Source organism: Dromiciops gliroides, chromosome 1 (genome assembly GCF_019393635.1).
Source record: "Dromiciops gliroides isolate mDroGli1 chromosome 1, mDroGli1.pri, whole genome shotgun sequence".
NCBI classification, from domain to species: Eukaryota; Metazoa; Chordata; class Mammalia; order Microbiotheria; family Microbiotheriidae; genus Dromiciops; species Dromiciops gliroides.
In genome coordinates this window covers 543,633,533-543,652,341 of record NC_057861.1, presented here as the reverse complement: position 1 = coordinate 543,652,341, position 18,809 = coordinate 543,633,533, and the positions used below count along the sequence as shown (strand labels likewise).

At 39.8% G+C, this 18,809-nt stretch overlaps 1 protein-coding gene and 1 pseudogene across 1 annotated transcript in view; one reads left to right on the top strand and one right to left on the bottom strand.

Moving 5' to 3' along the window:
• CDR2 (cerebellar degeneration related protein 2) overlaps nt 1–12,846 on the bottom strand; it is a 38,306-nt gene extending 25,460 nt beyond the window's left edge. The window contains exon 1 of the mRNA XM_043962521.1: nt 12,521–12,846. Within this exon, the coding sequence (XP_043818456.1) occupies nt 12,521–12,599 (79 nt within the window). The 5' untranslated portion in view covers nt 12,600–12,846. The remainder of the gene's footprint in view (nt 1–12,520) is intronic.
• Nucleotides 12,847–13,534: 688 nt separating this feature from the next.
• Nucleotides 13,535–18,809, top strand: part of LOC122751442 — a 51,169-nt pseudogene continuing 45,894 nt past the window's right edge.

The window sequence follows — 18,809 nt, the reverse complement described above, 5'->3', positions numbered from 1 at the left end:
CCTCAAGTATCTCATTCTTTCAGAATGATATAGGTATAATTAAAAAAGGTAGAAAAGCTTGTCAAACAAAGATGTGAATCTATTAAGTTGTGAGGTTAAAGTCAAGAACTTCTTTGGTTTATATTTTAAAGAATAGGATTTCAGCAGAGTGAATTATGTTAGTGAAGAGTAGTAATTTATGTACTATCTTGTGTCACCTTAATGAGAAATCTGATTTTACTTATGTTTTTTAATTTAATCTGGGATTAGAACATGTGCAGAAATGTATGCAGACTACTTAAGAGTCACCTTAAAGATGTCCCCATAGTTTAAAGGGATTCTGACAACAGTAGTCTATGTTTATATCCATTTGAATGTGGTTAATAACTGAACATGTTTTGCTATAGATATAGACAATGTTTCATATAAGTTGTTCTCTGTATGCAATTTGGGATTATTATATTTACACATCCCATTCCAAGTCTTTTGTTGTTTGCTATTAAGCATCTTAAAAAGCAAAATCATTTGTGTAATATTGAACTTAGAGATGAAAAAGCATCTACTTACCATGGGTACTAGTTATATCAAGATAAGTTGTGATTTTTCTGGATGACTCTTTTACTGTTACCAGTGTTAAAATTATAGTCAATACTGGTTATCTAGGATATGTGATCCACAGGAGCTGAATCCACCTGAAGCTCTGATTATTGGAACTTCTTATTTAAGATCTTCTGGGACTATTAATTATTTTGAGTCTGATTCCAGGTATGACCATCAAGGAATGCTATTAAGCCAATGAACTGCTGATGTCAGCAACCCTATGGGGTTTACATCTATAAACTACAGGTAGATTTCATTCATTTTCCCATGCAAGAAATCTGTTAACCTGGTTCCTATGCTAGGCTACTTATAATAGTGTAGGCCTTGAGGATCAGTTTTGATGCTGTTATAACCATGTTTCTGGTAAGGAAAGGCAGGTAGAACAACTCTTGGCATGGGATGAAGTAGGATTCTCCTGACTCAATTTCCCCAGGATAACATTTCCTCTTGAATGGAAAATATCCCACCTGGCTAACTAAACCTTGCTCAATGCAATTTGCTATCTATATAACTTCTACCTGGAATTGACATCAAAATAAAAGGATACTTTCCCTTATGTCCCTATTCTTTTATGGCAAATTTCTATAATCACATCATGTGATCAGTATGAACATAATATTATAGGCTAATATTGGATCTGAGTTACTATCTATAATAAGATACAGGTATAATATTTGACCTATTTAGCCTAGAATTTTAGTCCTTTCTATATTCTAAACAACTAAAGTAGATGAGTATTTGGCCTTGTCATCTGTTACTAGTTTTATTTATATTTATATATATTTATGTACATGTATATATGTGTGTGTGTGTGTGTATGTATGTAGATAAAAAATGGTTCTTAAATGTTTCAAAATATGCAAGGATGATTGGGTATTGATTCAACAGTCTATGGGACCAAAGTGTATTCTATTAATTATTAAGACTAGATCACAAACATCTTCAGTTTTGTTTGAAAGAAAAGAATTTTGGTACAATCAGTTTCCTTAGAGGAGAGTAATTTTTGGAAACTTATTTGATATGCACGGTTTTGAAACTGATCACTCAATATATGTATGTGTGTGCGTATGTATGTATGTGTGTGTGTGTGTGTGTGTATATATATATATATGTATATATATGTATGTATATATATGTATGTATGTGTGTGTGTGTGTGTGTGTGTGTGTATATATATATATATATATATATATATATATATATATATATATATCATATCATCCTGGAGCCTTTTGTTACCATTGAAGTTAATCTGGCAGCTTTTAAATGAATTCATTTTTTTATTGGAGTCCATCTTCTTATAAAAAGTATTGTTATTAATTCCTTAGAGGAATCTCACTCTCTTTATGGGGGAATGAATAATGCCAAGTATAAAATGGGTTCTAATTTTCTGTTTGTATCTGACAATTGACCAACCTAAAATTGTAAATTCCCTGGTCTAAAAGGTTCCAAATTTTATTTTCTAATATTAGAAACATAAAGTTTGAGCTAACTTTCATTATTTGACCTGCTTATTGGCAAAGTAAATTTAAAATTGTGTTAAGACCAATTTTGTAAGCAGAGACAAGCATCTCTACAAAGTGACCTGAACCAGAGAACTCTGAGACTACACGCAAACCAGAGAACTGCATCGGATGTTTCCAAAGAACCAGAGGGATGAGACTTTTATATTATTGTTTGTTTACTTTTTCCCTTTGTGCCTTTTATCTGTAAGGTCTACTTATCAAAGGGGATTACCCACTTTGATTTTGTCAAAGTGCCTTTCCATCTCTCCCTTACAAGTCCAATAGTTAGAAAACTTTTATGAAGTGTTTGTCATATCAATTAGTGATTCATTGAGGAGGCTTCACCTTTCAATAGAATCGAATGGGGGAATGAGAGAAATGATTATGATTTGGGGAGATTGAGAGTTCTCCTTCTTCTCTCTCCTCATTTCAAGACCTCAGTCTCTGAAGGTTGAGCTAATCTTTATCAAACCCCACACAACCTTATAAGGAATCTCTAGTCTAAAGTGAATTCTACTCAATCAAGCTTGGGTGGTGTAAAGAACTAATTGTTATTTGAGGTTTTTATGACCCCATCTTTTGGCTAGAATTTAAAAAACCCCAACACACACACTGGCCTGGGGCTCAGAAGCAGCACCTCTGCAAACACACAGCATGGTTCTCTACCCACTGGTTGTAGCCGTCACCATGGCGCTGGCACCTCATGTCGTCACCACTCGCCGACACCTACATGGGCCTGGCAAAATTATAATGACTGGAAGCCCAGTGAGGGCAGTCATGTTACTGTCGGAGCGGCCAGCCAATTGGCTTGGGGCTGTGTGTGGTCAGCCTGGGGTCCGCTGGGAAGAAGGGAGGTTTTTCGCCATTCTAGCTTGAAGCTGGAAGGCAACAGGACACTGCTGTGTGTTCTCAGCTGATTCCTGGGCGGTGGTGTGATTCAGGTTGTATTATTTCCCTTTCCCCATTTTATTTCCTTTCCCTTAATCCTACTGATCCTGTTTGTTTTTTTTTAAGTTCGTTCTTATTAAATAAATCCTGCTCTGTCTTGAGGGAGACCGTTGGTCTCCTTCCTTGCCCCAATATTGTGACGAGCCGCCTAGCTAACACTCCCCAAATTAAAATTGGTCCCTACAGTGGAGAGAGATCCTTTTGTCTAAATTGCAAAAGACTGGGAGTAGTCTGGGTATAGAGATAGTTTCTCTGTCCAAGGGAGACGAGATGTCACTCTCAGCCCCTCATTGAAGTTAAGCCTACTTCTCTTTGTAAAGTCCACCTCTCATTAATTGTTAGTCCATCAGGGTTGACTGCCACCCTGGGGAATACCTACTTTTAGAAGGGCATAAAAACTGTGAGCTTGCCATGATTGTCTTGAGTCTGAGAGAGAGATGGCCAAAAAACCATCCTTTGGTTAAAATGTTGGCATTATTAATAAAAATTATTAAATTACCCAGAAATTACGTTTCTCAAACTTTTTTGAATGCTGTGTGGTAAAATCCGTGTACAGCAGGTAATACTGTAACCGAGTAGAAAAATGGGCTACAGTAATAGTAAAAAACAAAACAAAACCCCCCAAACCAAGTGAAAAGAAACTCACATTCAGGTTGCTTCGGCTCTGGACCCATCCCCACTTCCAGCTATTGAGCCATCCTAGAAACTTCCATGCCCTATGATTCTAAAGAGGGAACATCTGTTAGCCCATCCCTAGAGTCTCCCCCTGCGTGTGATATCAGAGTTTATAACTTTACTCTTTCTACTGCTGAATTTGGGAGTCATTAAGAGATCTGGATTCATATCTCATTCTTACTCCTGCCAGTTATGTAGCAGCTTCCTCATCTATAAAATGGCCATAATAATACAATGCTTGTCCTCTCTCTCAAGGTTATTGTTAGGAAAATATTTTGTGAATTGTGAAGCACTAAATAACTCTTTTGATCTATGTAGCATTTAGAGTTACAAGAGATTTTCCTCACAACAACCCTGCAAAGATCATGTAACTAATAGCCTTATCTTATGGATGAGCAAATTAAGACTCAGAAAATTTACGTGATTTGCCCAAGGTCACAGAGCAAGTTGGTGGCAAAGCCAGGATGAACTCAGAGGTCCCTGAGCTTTAAGTCCATTGCAGAGATATTTGCTTTCTATTAACAGCAAATGCATATTTATAAAGGATGAAGCAGGAAAATACACATTTATTATGAAAGCTTTCATCAGAACATCATATTTTACCTGTAAGAAAATAATGGGCTTTGCCAACACCCAAAGGCCTCAGCTGGGACTGATTGATTTGGACTGATTGGATTGACTGAGATTGACTGACTTCCATGATTAATGTACTTAAAGTTAATTCAATTGAAACCACACCTGCCTAACTCTAAAGAGGGTGTGTTCTCAGAGACTGTGGACTCTGAACTCAACACAAGACCACCATCAAGTCCAGTGAACCAATGGATTTGGGTGATGCTAGCCAATTAGCTTGAAGCAGTGTGGAAGGACCACCCCTCCTTGGGACAGAGAGGAAGCTTGCTCTTTTGGTTGGTTTCTCTAACAGCCTCATGGTGGAGGACTTGAAAGAAGATGCAGGCCAGGCTGAACTCTTATCTCTCCTCTAGGGTAGATAGGCTTTTTCTTGGCTTTCTAACCCAGGTGTTCTCTTTTTCACTAATAAATGCTTAATGCCCCAAATTGGTGCTAAAGCTTCTAATTTATAAGTAAACCCTAGCTAGTTTTCCCTACACTTGGGACAGGAATAAGGCGACCACACATCAGATTTTAAATGTCACACACCACATATGATTTACAAAACCAAGTTTTGTAAGGAGGAAGAAACAGAAATAGTATTTAGTCTTTACTTATTGCTAATGCCATCAAAATTTCATATCAATTAACCAAATTAATTAGAAAAGTAGTAATGAGTAACAAAAGCTGATGTCAACACAATATATACTTAAAATAATAATACTATATTTATACACATTACTATTATGAAGAAAGTTGTATAAAAATATTACAATGACTTCTTGTTGGTTTTCCTTCATTTTTGAAGAGGACCATGACATCAGGGAGGTGATGTCATGATTTGCACTGAATTGAATTTAAGTGAGGCAGGGCTGTGCAAAGTCACTAGTCTCACTCTCTCCTCCAGAGCCATCTGGGTCCAGGGGCAAGATATATCGGGACAACTGGAGATGGCCCCAAAGCAGTGGGGAAACCTTGACTCTTTTAAGACAAGGCCTTTCACAGGTCACAGTTTGCCTGAGGCAACACTTACTCAGCAATTTAGGCTAGGTAAGAAAGGAGGCACAGAAAGGCCTCTTTTACCTAATCATAAAGAAAATGAATGAATGGGAAGGTGGGGTAGGGAAAGCCCTCAGGGTTTCTGGCCAAAATAGAAATAATTGCTATTTACCCCCACTCTGAACCAATAAGAAGCCAAACAATCACCAAATGAGGCCTAGGACCTATTGTTGGCCAATCAATGAAAGCCATAATTATTTAGGTCTAAGGAGTAGTCCTTAGAAAACAGGGCAGTGCAAAGTCACCAACTTCACTCTCCTCCTGCGCCATTTGGGTCCAGTGGCAAAATACATATCAGGACAATTGGAGATTGGCACCATAGCATTGTGGATAAGGAGTCTGAGTCAGGAAGACCTAGGTTCAAGTTCTATTTATGATACATACTAGCTCTGTGACCTTGAGCCCAAAGTAGCAGAATAGTTATTGATCTACCTTGGTGGAGGAAATACTTTCACTGAAAGTTCCCTTTAGAACCAAAAATAAAGAAGCAAAATCCTTATACCACTAGCAAATATGGTGTTAAAATGCATTTTCTAGTCATTTATTTACAATAACTTATCAATACTGCATATATTTCATTGATATCAGGCCTCAACTTACTGTAATACCACCTGTGTGAGTACATATTGTGAGAATCAGGGTGCCACCCCCCTGCTGAGAAAAACATCGTGAGAACCAGGGCAACCCCCCTGAGAAAGCATGTGACTAGTGGCTGGAAGTTACATCTATTCATAGAACTGCTTGTAAGTCATGTCAATCAATGCTACCAGCCAATTAGCTTGGAGCTGTGTGTGGGGACTGCCCCTCTTGTGGTGCTGAAGGGAGCTTCCCATCAAGGAAAATGGAGGTCTCTCTTTTCGGTTGAAGGTCTCGGTTGTGGCGGCAGGGCCAGGGTAGCTAGGCTTTTTCTTTCTGAACTCCATGTGTTCTTCCTCTCTCTTTTGCTAACTTCTCATATACTTTAATAAATGCTTAATGTGGGGGCAGCTAGGTGGCGCAGTGGATAGAGCAGCGGCCCTGGAGTCAGGAGGACCTGAGTTCAAATTTGACCTCAGACACTTGACACTAGCTGTGTGACCTTGGGCGAGTCACTTAACCCTCATTGCCCAAACCAAAAAAAAGGAAAAAAAAAACCAACAAATAAATGCTTAATGCCCAAAGTCTGGTGCTATAAGCTTCTAATTTAAGGCAACCACACATTAGATTTTAGTCATCACAGTTAGATTTTAAACATCACAATAACAACACCTTTCTCACAAAAAACATAAAGCATTTAATACATATCTTAATAACAGGACATTTAGTTTTATTTTTCAGATGAATCAACAGAGATGTTAAATGATTGGTCTAAAAACTGCACTGAGTCAGGGCAAAACAGATTATAATTCAGTTCTCCAAATTTACAGGACAGTACTTGTATACTGACTCCATCATCATCCAGATCAGTATCATTTTACATTTATGGAAAATAAAAATTCCTGCAGGAAAAAAGCTGTCAGTTTAACACTTATTTTTAAAAAATAAGTATTTTTTTGCAGGAGAAAATACTTATTTCCTGGGTGGAAATATCTTGCTCTTTTTAGCTTAGTTTTAGTACACAGAACTATGGAAATGGAATTAAAGAACTTGGACTTGTTATTGCCAGCTCTATGGGTGAGTCACAGGCTGAAGCAAGTCTACATCCTGGTTTTTTCCAAGTGAAAAATAAATTGCTACTACCCAATAATATTTATTAAATTCTTTTCGGTCCTTGGACTGAGATACTACAGAAAATAGTTTATACAAATAGGGTGTGTAAAAACCACACAGACGCTACCAGGCTGTAACGGAGGCCAAAGCCTGCCATGACATCATTACTTAGATATTACTTAAACCTCTCCTTCCTGTGTCCTGGCCTGTTTGTCACATAGCATAATAGCCAGAGGCAAAACAAAGACATCCTAAATTAGTCATCTGAAAGGAAACCTTTCCCACAATCAGACCTCTACTTGGAGACGACTTTTCCGTTTAGTGGTATAGGGGTCACCTGGAATACTTTTATTTAAGCAACCAGCTGCATCTTTAGCATAATCTTAACTACTTTTGCCAATTTTCCTAATGTTCAAAGTAATACAAAGTACAGAACTTTTCAAGTAAGAAACAAAAGCAGAGAATGTAAATTATATTGCAAACTACATTTCTAGTTAACATTTAAGCCAATAACTATAAGTAACCTTAAGCTACACAGGCTCCTAAATATTTAACATAGGGATTTTGGCAAGACCAATGTCAACCATAAAAGCACGCCCTTATCTTTGTGAAATAGCAAACCACTCATGAAGTCACTGCACAGTAGTAGACTATTAGTGCTTCTGTTATCTTAAGGACAAGTTTTTTGTTGTTGTTTTGTGTGTGTGTGTGTGTGTTTGTTTTGTTTTTCCAAAACTATTCTTTTCCGATTGTGTGGCATCTGGCTCCTACATGTGGACAAAAACTGGCAACAAGCCCAAAAAGCCTTTCTAGAGTGGGGATAGATAACAGAATTTTTAGTAACCTTATTTGGCATTTTCAATTACAGCAAAAACGAAAAGGAAACAAAGTTTAGAAGATCTTATTCATTTCTCATTAAATAATTATTAGGCTATCTTTAGTTAAGGGGTTCTGTTTTGTCAGCTGTTTAATGGTAAAAATCATCCACCTGGGAAATCAAGTGACCTGTATTCTAGTCCTAACTTTGTCACAGATTCCCTATTCGCTTTGGACAACTGATAAAATTCTCTTGCCCTCAGTTTCCTTAACTATAAAACAAAGGGGTTATAGATGACTTCAAAGGGCCCTTCCAGTCCTAAGACTCTATGACTATGATTTTGAAACTATACTTCTTCCTGCTGCAAGAATTCCTCAGTTATTCTCTATTCACTTCAGGCTCAGAAATTCCAATGTAGTAATGACTTTATATATTTTAGGATTCAACCAATTAAACTGTACTTTAACTGGAAGTTATGCAAGTGCTCAAACATCAGTACAATACAATTCTTCCTATCCAGAAAACTAGTTCTAAATGCAGCAATGGGAGAGAATGTCAAAATTGAAGCTGATGAAAAAAGTTGTCAGTGAATTTTAAGTCTTTAAAGCTCACACCTATTATATTTCTCTCAAATAAAACAGTTATAAATCAGCTGGTAGTCTGAAGCAACAACTCTGCATTAGCATGAGAGTTGAAAGTTTTTGCCACTATAAAGTAATAAAGTAATATGCGTCACTGAATGACACGTTGGTGTTAACTCCTACTGCTAAGCTTTTGAGAAAGCAAAAATTCCTAGCATAAACATTAAGTAAAATGCTGGTATCTGTTTTAATGACCCAAGAAACACAGTGATTCAGGAAAGAAATTATCATAAGGCAGATGTTATCAACTTCAGAAAATACTGAAGTTTTAAAAAGCAATGGCACATGCCTGGTATTCTTATAAAAACCAAGCTGTAGCTTTTTGACGTATACTGTAGAAACCTGAATCCTCATTGTGGGCTTTTTACTGGCTCACAAAAGTAGTAGATGTAATAGCAGCTGCCCTAAAAGAAAACTAGAGCTCTAAAGTCTCTTCACCTTGTTCTCAGGAGCACATTTCAAAGGGTAAGCCATCATTACCCTACACAGAAGGCTCCTGTCCCAGAAAAGCTCTTACTCAAATAGATGACTGTCAGTATTTTTACCATGCTAACTCCTCTGACAAAAGACAATCTCTCTGTATGAAAGTATTTTATAAAAGTGGAGAATTTCTCCTTTCCTGTACCTGCAGACAGCCTCTCATAGAAGATCCACTTTGATCATTATTATAATTCTAATGAGAGATGAGGTGGCAGACTAGTGTTTCCATTTTAAAGATGGATTCCTTCATTATTTTTATTTTTTAAAAAGTACAACAAATCTTTAGCTAAAGATTTGACCTAGCTAAAAATTGCAGATTGCTAGAGACAGATGTTTTTGTAGTTTGAAGCACTTCCTTGAGATTTTCTCTAAGACTAATAAAGACTTTGAGACTGGTTAAAGACTAATTTTAAAAACTGGGGGGTTGGGGAGGAGGAAAAGGTGGTAGATTGTTTAAAGGTAATTTGTTTTGCTTTGTTTCCAAATCCTCCTAATTGAGAAAATGGAAAAGGTAACAACAAAAGTAAATACATGGGGGCAGCTAGGTGGCGCAGTGGATAGAGCACGGCCCTGGATTCAGGAAGACCTGAGTTCAAATCCGGCATCAGACACTTAATAATTACTAGCTGTGTGACCCTGGGCAAGTCACTTAACCCCAATTGCCTCACCAAAAAAAAAAAAAAAGTAAATACATGAAATCTAGTCATGCTAAGAAGACAAGTGAAATCACTGAACCAACAGGACTGCAGGATATTTTACTCACAGAATAAGAAAAACACTTTCTAACTTTCTAAACATTACATGAAGACAGATTAAAAGTCACTAGACAAGTATTTTGACAAATATTATGATCCAAAGTACTTCAATTTTCAATTTTTTTACAAAGCACTTTGGCAAGTTATACATATGAAAAAACACTACATCTCCCATTCTTGGGATGTTTATGCTTGTCTTATCTTCTTTGTAGGGTTATAGTGGGAATCAAATGAGGTAATAGGTATGAAAGCCCTCTGAAAAGTATAAAATAGACCTTGAGGTAGGAGCAAGAACGTTAGACCAAGTGACATTTAAGGTCCCTTCCAACTCAAAGATTCTTGATTATAGCACCACATTAAAATTTAAAGTCTATAAAGTTAAAAAGAATTCTTCACATAACTCCAACATTTGCTTTCATTTCAGAGTAGGTGAAATATTAACAGTGGTTATCCACAACAAATTCTTATAGTTACAAAGGGCAAGGGCAGACTTATCCACATTGTAGAAAAGAATTCTGAAACAGCAATCCTAGTACAATACACAATTGCGAGCTTGGATTCCTACTTATGAAAAGCAGAAGGGAGAAAAATGTTATCTTTGAAGTCACATATACAGCTCCTTTTACTGTATGGAAATATTTACCTCTGAATTTTCACTTAGCATACCATAGATTTTCAGCTGAAAGGAGGCTTGGAGGATAACTACTCCAGTGTCTTCACTTTAAAGATATGGAAACTGAGGTTCAGAGAGGTTAAGTGACTTGCTTAAGTTCATACATGTAGTATGTAGCACAGCTAGAATAAGAAACCTGGTCCTTTGACTCTAAATTTTTTAGAAGGAGGTAAGAGAGATCTGGGAAAGAAAGCTAAATTTCTTTTAGAAATATCTCATTAATTATAAAGAACATATCTGAGTAATAAATGACATAATACAGGGAAAGCTACAATGTAAACTTGATGCTGTATAAAAACAGTCAGTGAAGCCACATAACTTTGCAATAGTCAACTAGCCTTGTTTATATGATTTTTTCAAGGCAAATTAGTTTGGAAAAACTATCCCAAAGAACAGATGTATATTGTTTTCTCTAACTCCAGAAAGGTTACAAGTCATTAAGCACATATATTCCCTGAAAAGGAAGTTTAGTATTCTAATGCCCTTCATTAATCTCATTTGGAATTTAAAGGGCGAATTAACTCCCAGCCCATTAAGCTGTTAAGTGTGCTTACTCACAGTAATGTTAAAAATTATCTATACCGGGGTCGGCTAGGTGGCGCAGTGGATAAAGCACCGGCCCTGGATTCAGGAGTACCTCAGTTCAAATCCGGCCTCAGACACTTGACACTTACTAGCTGTGTGACCCTGGGCAAGTCACTTAACCTCCATTGCCCCGCAAAAAAAAAAATCTATACTTTTTTTTTTTTTTTTAAATCAGGCCCATAATTTCATTGATATAAGAAACTCCCTCTATCATAAGGAATAGGCACCTGCTCTACAACTTAGTCTTAAGAAAGTTGCTTGGGACATTGAGAGGTTAAATGACTTGCCCTGGGTCTAAAAGTCAGTATGTTTCTGATCAGGGCCTAAACCCAGTCTTCCTGACAAGGAAGCTTGGTTGTTTTCTATTCACTATGTCATACTGACACTGTATAATTTATTTCATAAAAATTGCTAACTATAAAGACTGTAGAGGTGAAATTGGCTTAGATCTTAGGAGAATGTTTATATGGGTATGGAAAAGTCTGTGGGTTTCAAACTATCATTAAGTTTTGTGCTCAATTATACTAATAAAAGCAAAATAACTGCTTAAGGTTAAGCTAAATGTGGGAATTGTCCATAGTTTTGAAAATATCAAAAAGGAAATATCATTCAAGCATGCAAGAATTCTTGGGATTTGTTCAACATGCTAAAAATGAGCAAGTGGACCCGATGTGTAAGCAGATCAGAAAGTATTTATTTGGGGATGAATTGAAGCAGAACTGCCAACAGAGAAATCTGCCTCAGGCAAGCAATGGTATTGGGGCTCGGAGACAAGTAATTGGGCGGTACATACTTAGACTATACAATTCGGCTGGGGTGAATTACGCATAAACAACATTTAATTGTTTAATGCATCCGAAGAAGCAGCAACCTGGTGACTCGGGATAGATAACGTCCCCACAACCTCCCACATCCACCCGCATCATCCCCACCCCGGTTCAGCTTGTCACACACTCGGTCTCAGCCAGATACCCAAGAGGGCAGTGCACAATCGAGAAGCCAGAGCAGCAGCATCCCAGCCAGTAGCCACAGACCTTATCAATACCGCAGAGAAGGGGAGGGGCGCGAATGAGAGAATCATATCTGGACTGGGACACTGTGGCCGAGGAGCCAGGCAGGACACCTGCTCAGAGATGGGCTTCTCCCGCCCTACCACCTCCTTTCTTCTCCAGTCCCCCCCACCTCCTCTCTTCCCCTTTCTCACCACCTCCTTTCTTTTCCAGTCCCACCACCTCCTTTCTTCCTTACTCCCACCATCTCCTTTCTCCTCTCCAGTCCCACCACTCCCTTTCTTCCTCGGTCCCACCACCTCCCTTCTTCCTTGGTCCCACCACCACCACTCTTCTCTGGTCCCACCACAACCCTTCTTCCCCAGTCCCACCCAACGCAGCAGCTCCTCATCCCCCGGTGTCCGCCTCGCAATTACACTGAGCCGGGGTACGACTTGTCCCCCAGAGCCCAGAGGATGATGCTCCCCCCTCCTGGGGGATTCGCCTCCTCACCTTGCTGCAGGTCCTGCTGGTCGTACCAGGGCTCGTCCTCCTTCATCTCAAACTCCTCCACCAGGTTTTCCGCCAACATCGCGGCGGGGTATCAGAGAGGCAGCCTCGGTCCCACCGCCGCCACCCCGGACGCTGCTCCCGGCTCTCCTTAGCCCAGGTCTTTGCCGACGCCCACACAGCCTCGGAGCCCTGACGACAAGCGGGCTCCGTCACCACTCGGGTTCCCCGGCCGGCCGCCAACGTCCAGCGCCCGGGTGCCGGCGACCCCGAGGCAGCCCCGAGCCGGCTCTCCCCGGCCCGCGGCCCCAAACGTGGCACTTTCCAAAAGCAGCCCTCCCCAGCCGGGGAGCTATTCAAAACCCTGGCCGAGTTCCCACCAATCCCAGGCCGCCGCCCTGTCGAGGGGCGGGCGCTCTCGCCAATCACGCCCTTGTGGTAGATCCGATTCGTCTCGGCTCCCGGAAAACGGACCAATGAAGACTCTAGAGAGGACCAAGGAGGCGGAGAAAAGAGAAAGGAGCGCTGAAAAGCTAATCCAACCACGCCTCGCGCCCTGAAATGGAGAGTCAGGCGCACGCGCAGTCCGTGCTTCCCCACCCGGCTTCGCTCTCTGGGGCACACCCCGCACGGGTCCGGGAAGGAGCCTGCGCAGCAGAGGAGGAGAAAAAAGAGGAGGAGAAGAGGGTGCGTATTAGAGGCCGAGGTCGGGAACACTCGGCCAGAGAAGCGGCCCAGGCGGCAGAGGGTGTGAGAGGTCTGTTCTGGGTGGGGTGCGATGACACGCGGAGAAACTGTCACCTGGGGCACGCTGGCGTCACCTAGGGGGTGAGAATGAGGATGAGGGGTGTTCGACGTGAAGTCTGGCATTGTAGAGTCCAAGGACCTGGGTTCTGATCCCGCCATGTGACCTTGCACAAGATATTTCACTTGTATGGTCCTCATTTTCCTCAGTTGTAAATAATGGGATTGGGGTAGGTGGACCCCGAAATCCCTTCCAGCTGGATCTATAATCGCATGAGTCCGAGGTGAGGAATGTGCCGCGGAAAGGGGTAGAGGATGAGGAGTGTGCAGTATGGGGAAGGGGGAGGAAGGTGGTAGAAGTCGAGCATAAGGAGTGCAATGGGGAGTGGGGAGGTGTATAGCATAAACTGTGATGGGTTGGTTTGGTGTGGAGGATCTGTGTTCTCATACAGCCTCCGAAACCACCCGAGTGACCTTGGACAAGTCGCTTCACTCTCTGGGCCTCAGTTTCCTCAGCTGTCAAATGAAATTTGACTAGATGGCCTCTGGGGTCCCTTCTACCTGTAAATCTGTGATTCCTATGCGGATGAAGTGAGGTATGTACAGTATAATGGATGGGCAGGCGGGGGAGGGTGACTTGACTGAATGGTGTAAGGGAAGGAAAGGAGCTAAGAGCCACCTGGGGCACTGAGATCAGGTTTCCTTGGGGAGAGGAGGGCTGTCTTTTGCAGTTCCAGTCACCTGCTCCTATGAATTTTGAAAGGTGGAGCTGCTTCCAAGGGATTTTGGATATCCCCTAGTCCAATGTGCACCTTTTACACTTTAGGAAACTAAGGGGGGGGGGGGTGGAGAGAGAAAGAAACCGAGGCCCGGAGGAGTTACGAGATTTACCCATAGTCATAACAGGAACCCCAATGCATCATCTCACCCATCCTCAGCCAGCCGGGAGTAAGCTGGTCGTGCTCAAATGTTAATGATGCCGTTAAGGGTCTATGTAACTTGTATTCGCCTGAGGAGGCAGAATGGTTTCAAGGGGTGCTGAAAAAAAGCATATTAAGGGGGGGGGAGGGGAAACCCTTCCTGTGGCTGTTGCACCTGAAATTTTTACTATTAAAGCTTCATTAACCCATTTACCGAAAAATGAAGATCCTCCCAGGAGTGTATAAAATTTTAAGCTATAATTAGTTATTCGCATTTTAATTTGAATATGTTTTAGATTCTTTTCTGAGAGGATTTTGATAGAGATGTAAAAGCATCTTAGCTGAAGGAGAAAGGCTTCCATTGAGTAAAGAATTTTTTCTACTTAATGATTTTTACTATATCTTGCCCTGAGTGGCCCAGTACACTCTCTCTAAATCTAGAGAACCATTTAGAACCATTCCAAACTCACCTATAGGATTTATAGTTTAAAGGGAACTTAGAGATCATCTAATCTAGGGGTTCTTAACCTTTTTGAATTCTGGACCTCTTTTGACAGTGGTGAAGCCTATGGAACCCTTCTTAGAATGTTTTTTTTTTTTATTTTTTTATTTTTTTTAGTGAGGCAATGAGGGTTAAGTGACTTGCCCAGGGTCACACAGCTAGTAAGTGTTAAGTGTCTAAGGCCGGATTTGAACTCAGGTCCTCCTGACTCCAGGGCTGTGCTCTATCCACTGTGCCACCTAGCTGCCCCCCTCAGAATGTTTTTAAATGAATAAAATAAAATACATAGAATTACCAGAAAACCCAATTATATTGAAATGGTTGTTGTTCAGTCTGTGTCCAACTCTTGGTGACCCCTATCTGGGTTTTTTTGGCAAAGAGACTCGAATGGCTTGCTATTTCCTTCTCAGCTCATTTATAGATGAGGAAATTGAGGTAAACTGGGTTAAGTGGTTTGCCCAGGATCACACAGCTAGTAAGTACACGAAGCCAAATTTGAACTTAGGTCTTCCTGACTCTAGACAGGCACTCTATCTAATGGGCCACCTATATTGAAATACAGTTATCAGATATTAAAAAAGCAAGTTCACAGACCCCAGATTAAGGACCTCTGAAGCCCACCCCCCACCCCCCATTATACAGAGAAGAAAACTAAGGGCTCAAGAGGTAGTTACTCAAGTTTACACAGTCAAGTAGCAGAGCCAGGCTTTTATTGGCCATTAAACAAGTTTTTGCCAATGAATCGTAACATATAGGGAGATGAATGTAGCTGATTAAAACAGATTTCTTGTAGTGTAAATCCTATAATAGTAGTCATACCTAGTATATAGTCATACCTGGGTATATGTAAAGATTTTCATGTGACATAACACACACAATAGCTCCCAGTTAACGTTACCATTACTGTAGATTCCTAAAGATTTGTTCCATTCCTACCCCTCCAATCATATCTGATAGTTTTCATTTGGTCCTAAAGTTGGGATCAGGAAAAGTCAAATATATTGTATTTTTTTTTTATATTGTATTTTTAAGTTAACACATTAGAGCCTCTGCTAGAAGTTTGGAAACTGATGATAACATTGGAATGTCAAGGGTCATGGGGATAATTGAAATCCACAAATTTATTTTAGCTACCACACACTTCCCTCTTAAATTTTTACCAGAGGGGGCAGCTAGGTGGCGCAGTAGATAAAGCATCAGCCCTAGATTCAGAAGGACCCCAGTTCAAATCCAGCTTCAGACACTTGACACTAGCTGTGTGACCCTGGGCAAGTCACTTAACCCTCCTTGCCCTGCAAAAACAAACAAACAAACAAAAAAATTTTTTTTACCAGAGCAGAACCATTAAAATCAAAATTTGCTGTTAGGTTTCACATCTTCCCTCTCCCCTCTAGCAAAAAATGAAGTGTTCCCAGGGCCTGATTTGGGTATTGACAAAGTAGGCTACTTTTCATGTGGTATGGTTTCAGGATATCACCTTTTGCCAAATTCTTCCCCTATCTTTGATCATTACCTGAAATTTTACTGTTAAATCTCATGTATTTCTGGAAATAAAATGAGTTCCCGAGAGATTTGATACCTCTAAATTAGGGAGGGACATGTTAGAAAAGGGGGAAATATCCCCCCCCCAAAAGTCACCTCTTAAAGATTATAGATAGTCACTGTTGTCACCATCAACCCTAAGGTTGTAAAGTATACAAAAGACATGGAGTGACAACTTACAGAGGTTTCTCCAAATTCTAGGAGGAAAATCTGAGGAAGCTTGCAACAGCTTGGAACACTAATGTTTTTAATATAATTCTGTAAGAAATGGCAAGCTTTCTCTGCCTCTGTCTACAGCTTAGAAATAGGCATATTTGTTAGTAGCTGTGTCTTCACTCTTGGGGCACAGGGAAGAATTAAATAAATTGTAAATAAAATCAGTTGGAAAAAAAATTTTGTCTTCCACTGAAATAGTAGCATTTAGGGTTGAATTTTTGGAGATTTGTTGCTTCCTTTCTCTTTCGTGCTGACTCATCATTGATCCAATCAGGAACTGATAATTCGTAGGGGAAAATTAGCTAACTGGACTGTTTTTTCTTGCTCTGAAAAATGGCTAAACTGATTTTGAAATTCTTCCAAGTCTTCAAAGACCGAAAAGAAAAAAGCAAATCCTGGACTTCACGAGCTCTACCAATAGTAAATATTTTGTCAGACTAACTCTAGTACAATTTTCTTCCCATCTTTATTAAAAACATAAACTTCTATTTTAAAAGCAAATTTGCCTCTGAGTCCTGGTATCATGGAAGAAAAAATTTATTCATCTTCCACTTTATTGCCTTGGTTAAGGATCTATCTCCGTTTTGGACTTCTCTTATCTTAGTTGGCAGTATTCAAGCAGAAATTAAACCATGGCTAAAATGAAAACAAAAAAGGTTCTTGAAATTTAAAAAAAGATAACCACAGAGACTCTTTGGAGCAGAGATGACTGGATTTATAATTTGCTAATTATGGTTTAATGAAATTAAAGGAGCAATAAGGTGTATCCAAGACTCAGAAGTTCATCTTCTCTATCTGTGATTCTCAAACCTTTTGGTCTTAAGACCCCTTTACACTCTTAAAAATTATTGAGGACCTCTTTACACTCAAAAACTATTGAGGACCCCTTTATACTTTTAAAAGGTGCAATGCATAGAACACTGGGCTTAGAATCAGGAAGATTTCTCTTCATGAGTTCAAATCAGGCCTCAGACACTTAGTAGCTATGTGATTCAGGGCTTCCTGCTTAACCCTGTTTACCTCAGTTTCCTCATCTGTAAAATGAGCTGGAGAAGGAAATGGCAAACTACTCTAGTATCTTTTTTTTTGGGGGGGGGTGACGCAGTTGGGGTTAAGTGACTTGCCCAGGATCACACAGCTAGTAAGTGTCAAGTGTCTGAGGCCGGATTTGAACTCAGGTCCTCCTGACTCCAGGGCCGGTACTCTATCCACTGCACCACCTACCTGCCCCCAGGAAACGGCAAACTATTCTAGTATCTTTGCCAAGAAAACTCCAGATGGGGTTACAAAGAAAATGACACAACTAGGATGATTGAGCAACGGCAAAATTATACTTTTAAAAACTATTGAGGAGGGGTGGCTAGGTGGCGCAGTGGATAGAGCACCGGCCCTGGAGTCAGGAGTACCTGAGTTCAAATCCAGCCTCAGACACTTAACACTTACTAGCTGTGTGACCCTGGGCAAGTCACTTAACCCCAACTGCCTCACTAAAAAAAAAAACAAAAAAAACCAAAACACTATTGAGGATTCCTTTACACTCTTAAAAATTATTGAGGATCCCAAAGAGCTTTTGTTTATCAGGATTAAATCTCTTGATATTTACCATATTAGAAATGAAAAGAGATACATCTTTAAAATATTTATTCATTTAAAAATTACAATAAATCCATTTCATTTATCACATTTATGAAAAATAACGATTTTACAAAAAAAATTAGTGAGAAGAGTGGCATTGTTTTATATATTTTTGCAAATCTCTTTAATATCTGACTTCATAGAAGATGGTTGTATTCAGATCTGCTTCTACATTCAATCTGTTGGGATATGTTGTTTTGTTTGAAGTCTGTGAAGGAAATCCAGCCTCATAGATATGAAATTGGAAAGGGGGAGTATTTTAATAGGCAAATAATATCTTAGTATTATTGTGAAAATTGTTTGGACTTTGTGGACCCCCTGAAGGTGTCTCAAGGATGTGCAGGGATCCTTGGACCACTCTTTTATAGTCACTGATTCCCCTTAAGTGCACCCATTATACAAGATGGAAAGAATGGCCAATTTTTCTTTTGCAAAAGTAAGCTTATTGGGAGCCATGTAAAGGAAGGGTGTCTTGAAATATTCTTTATACAACAATACAAAGCTTAGAAAATGCAAGTTTCTGATTGCTTAGAATTGTTTCTTTTTTGGTAGATCTTTTGAGTTCAGGAGTTCTAAAGCTACATTGGGGCTAAGCCAGTTGGATGTCAGCACGAAGGCCAACACCAATATGGGTGACCTCCTGGAGAGGGAATGTTGGTCTATAGTTTCTTTCTCTGTTTCAGCTCTCCCTAGTTTAGATATCAAGACTATATTGTTATAATTGAAATATTTG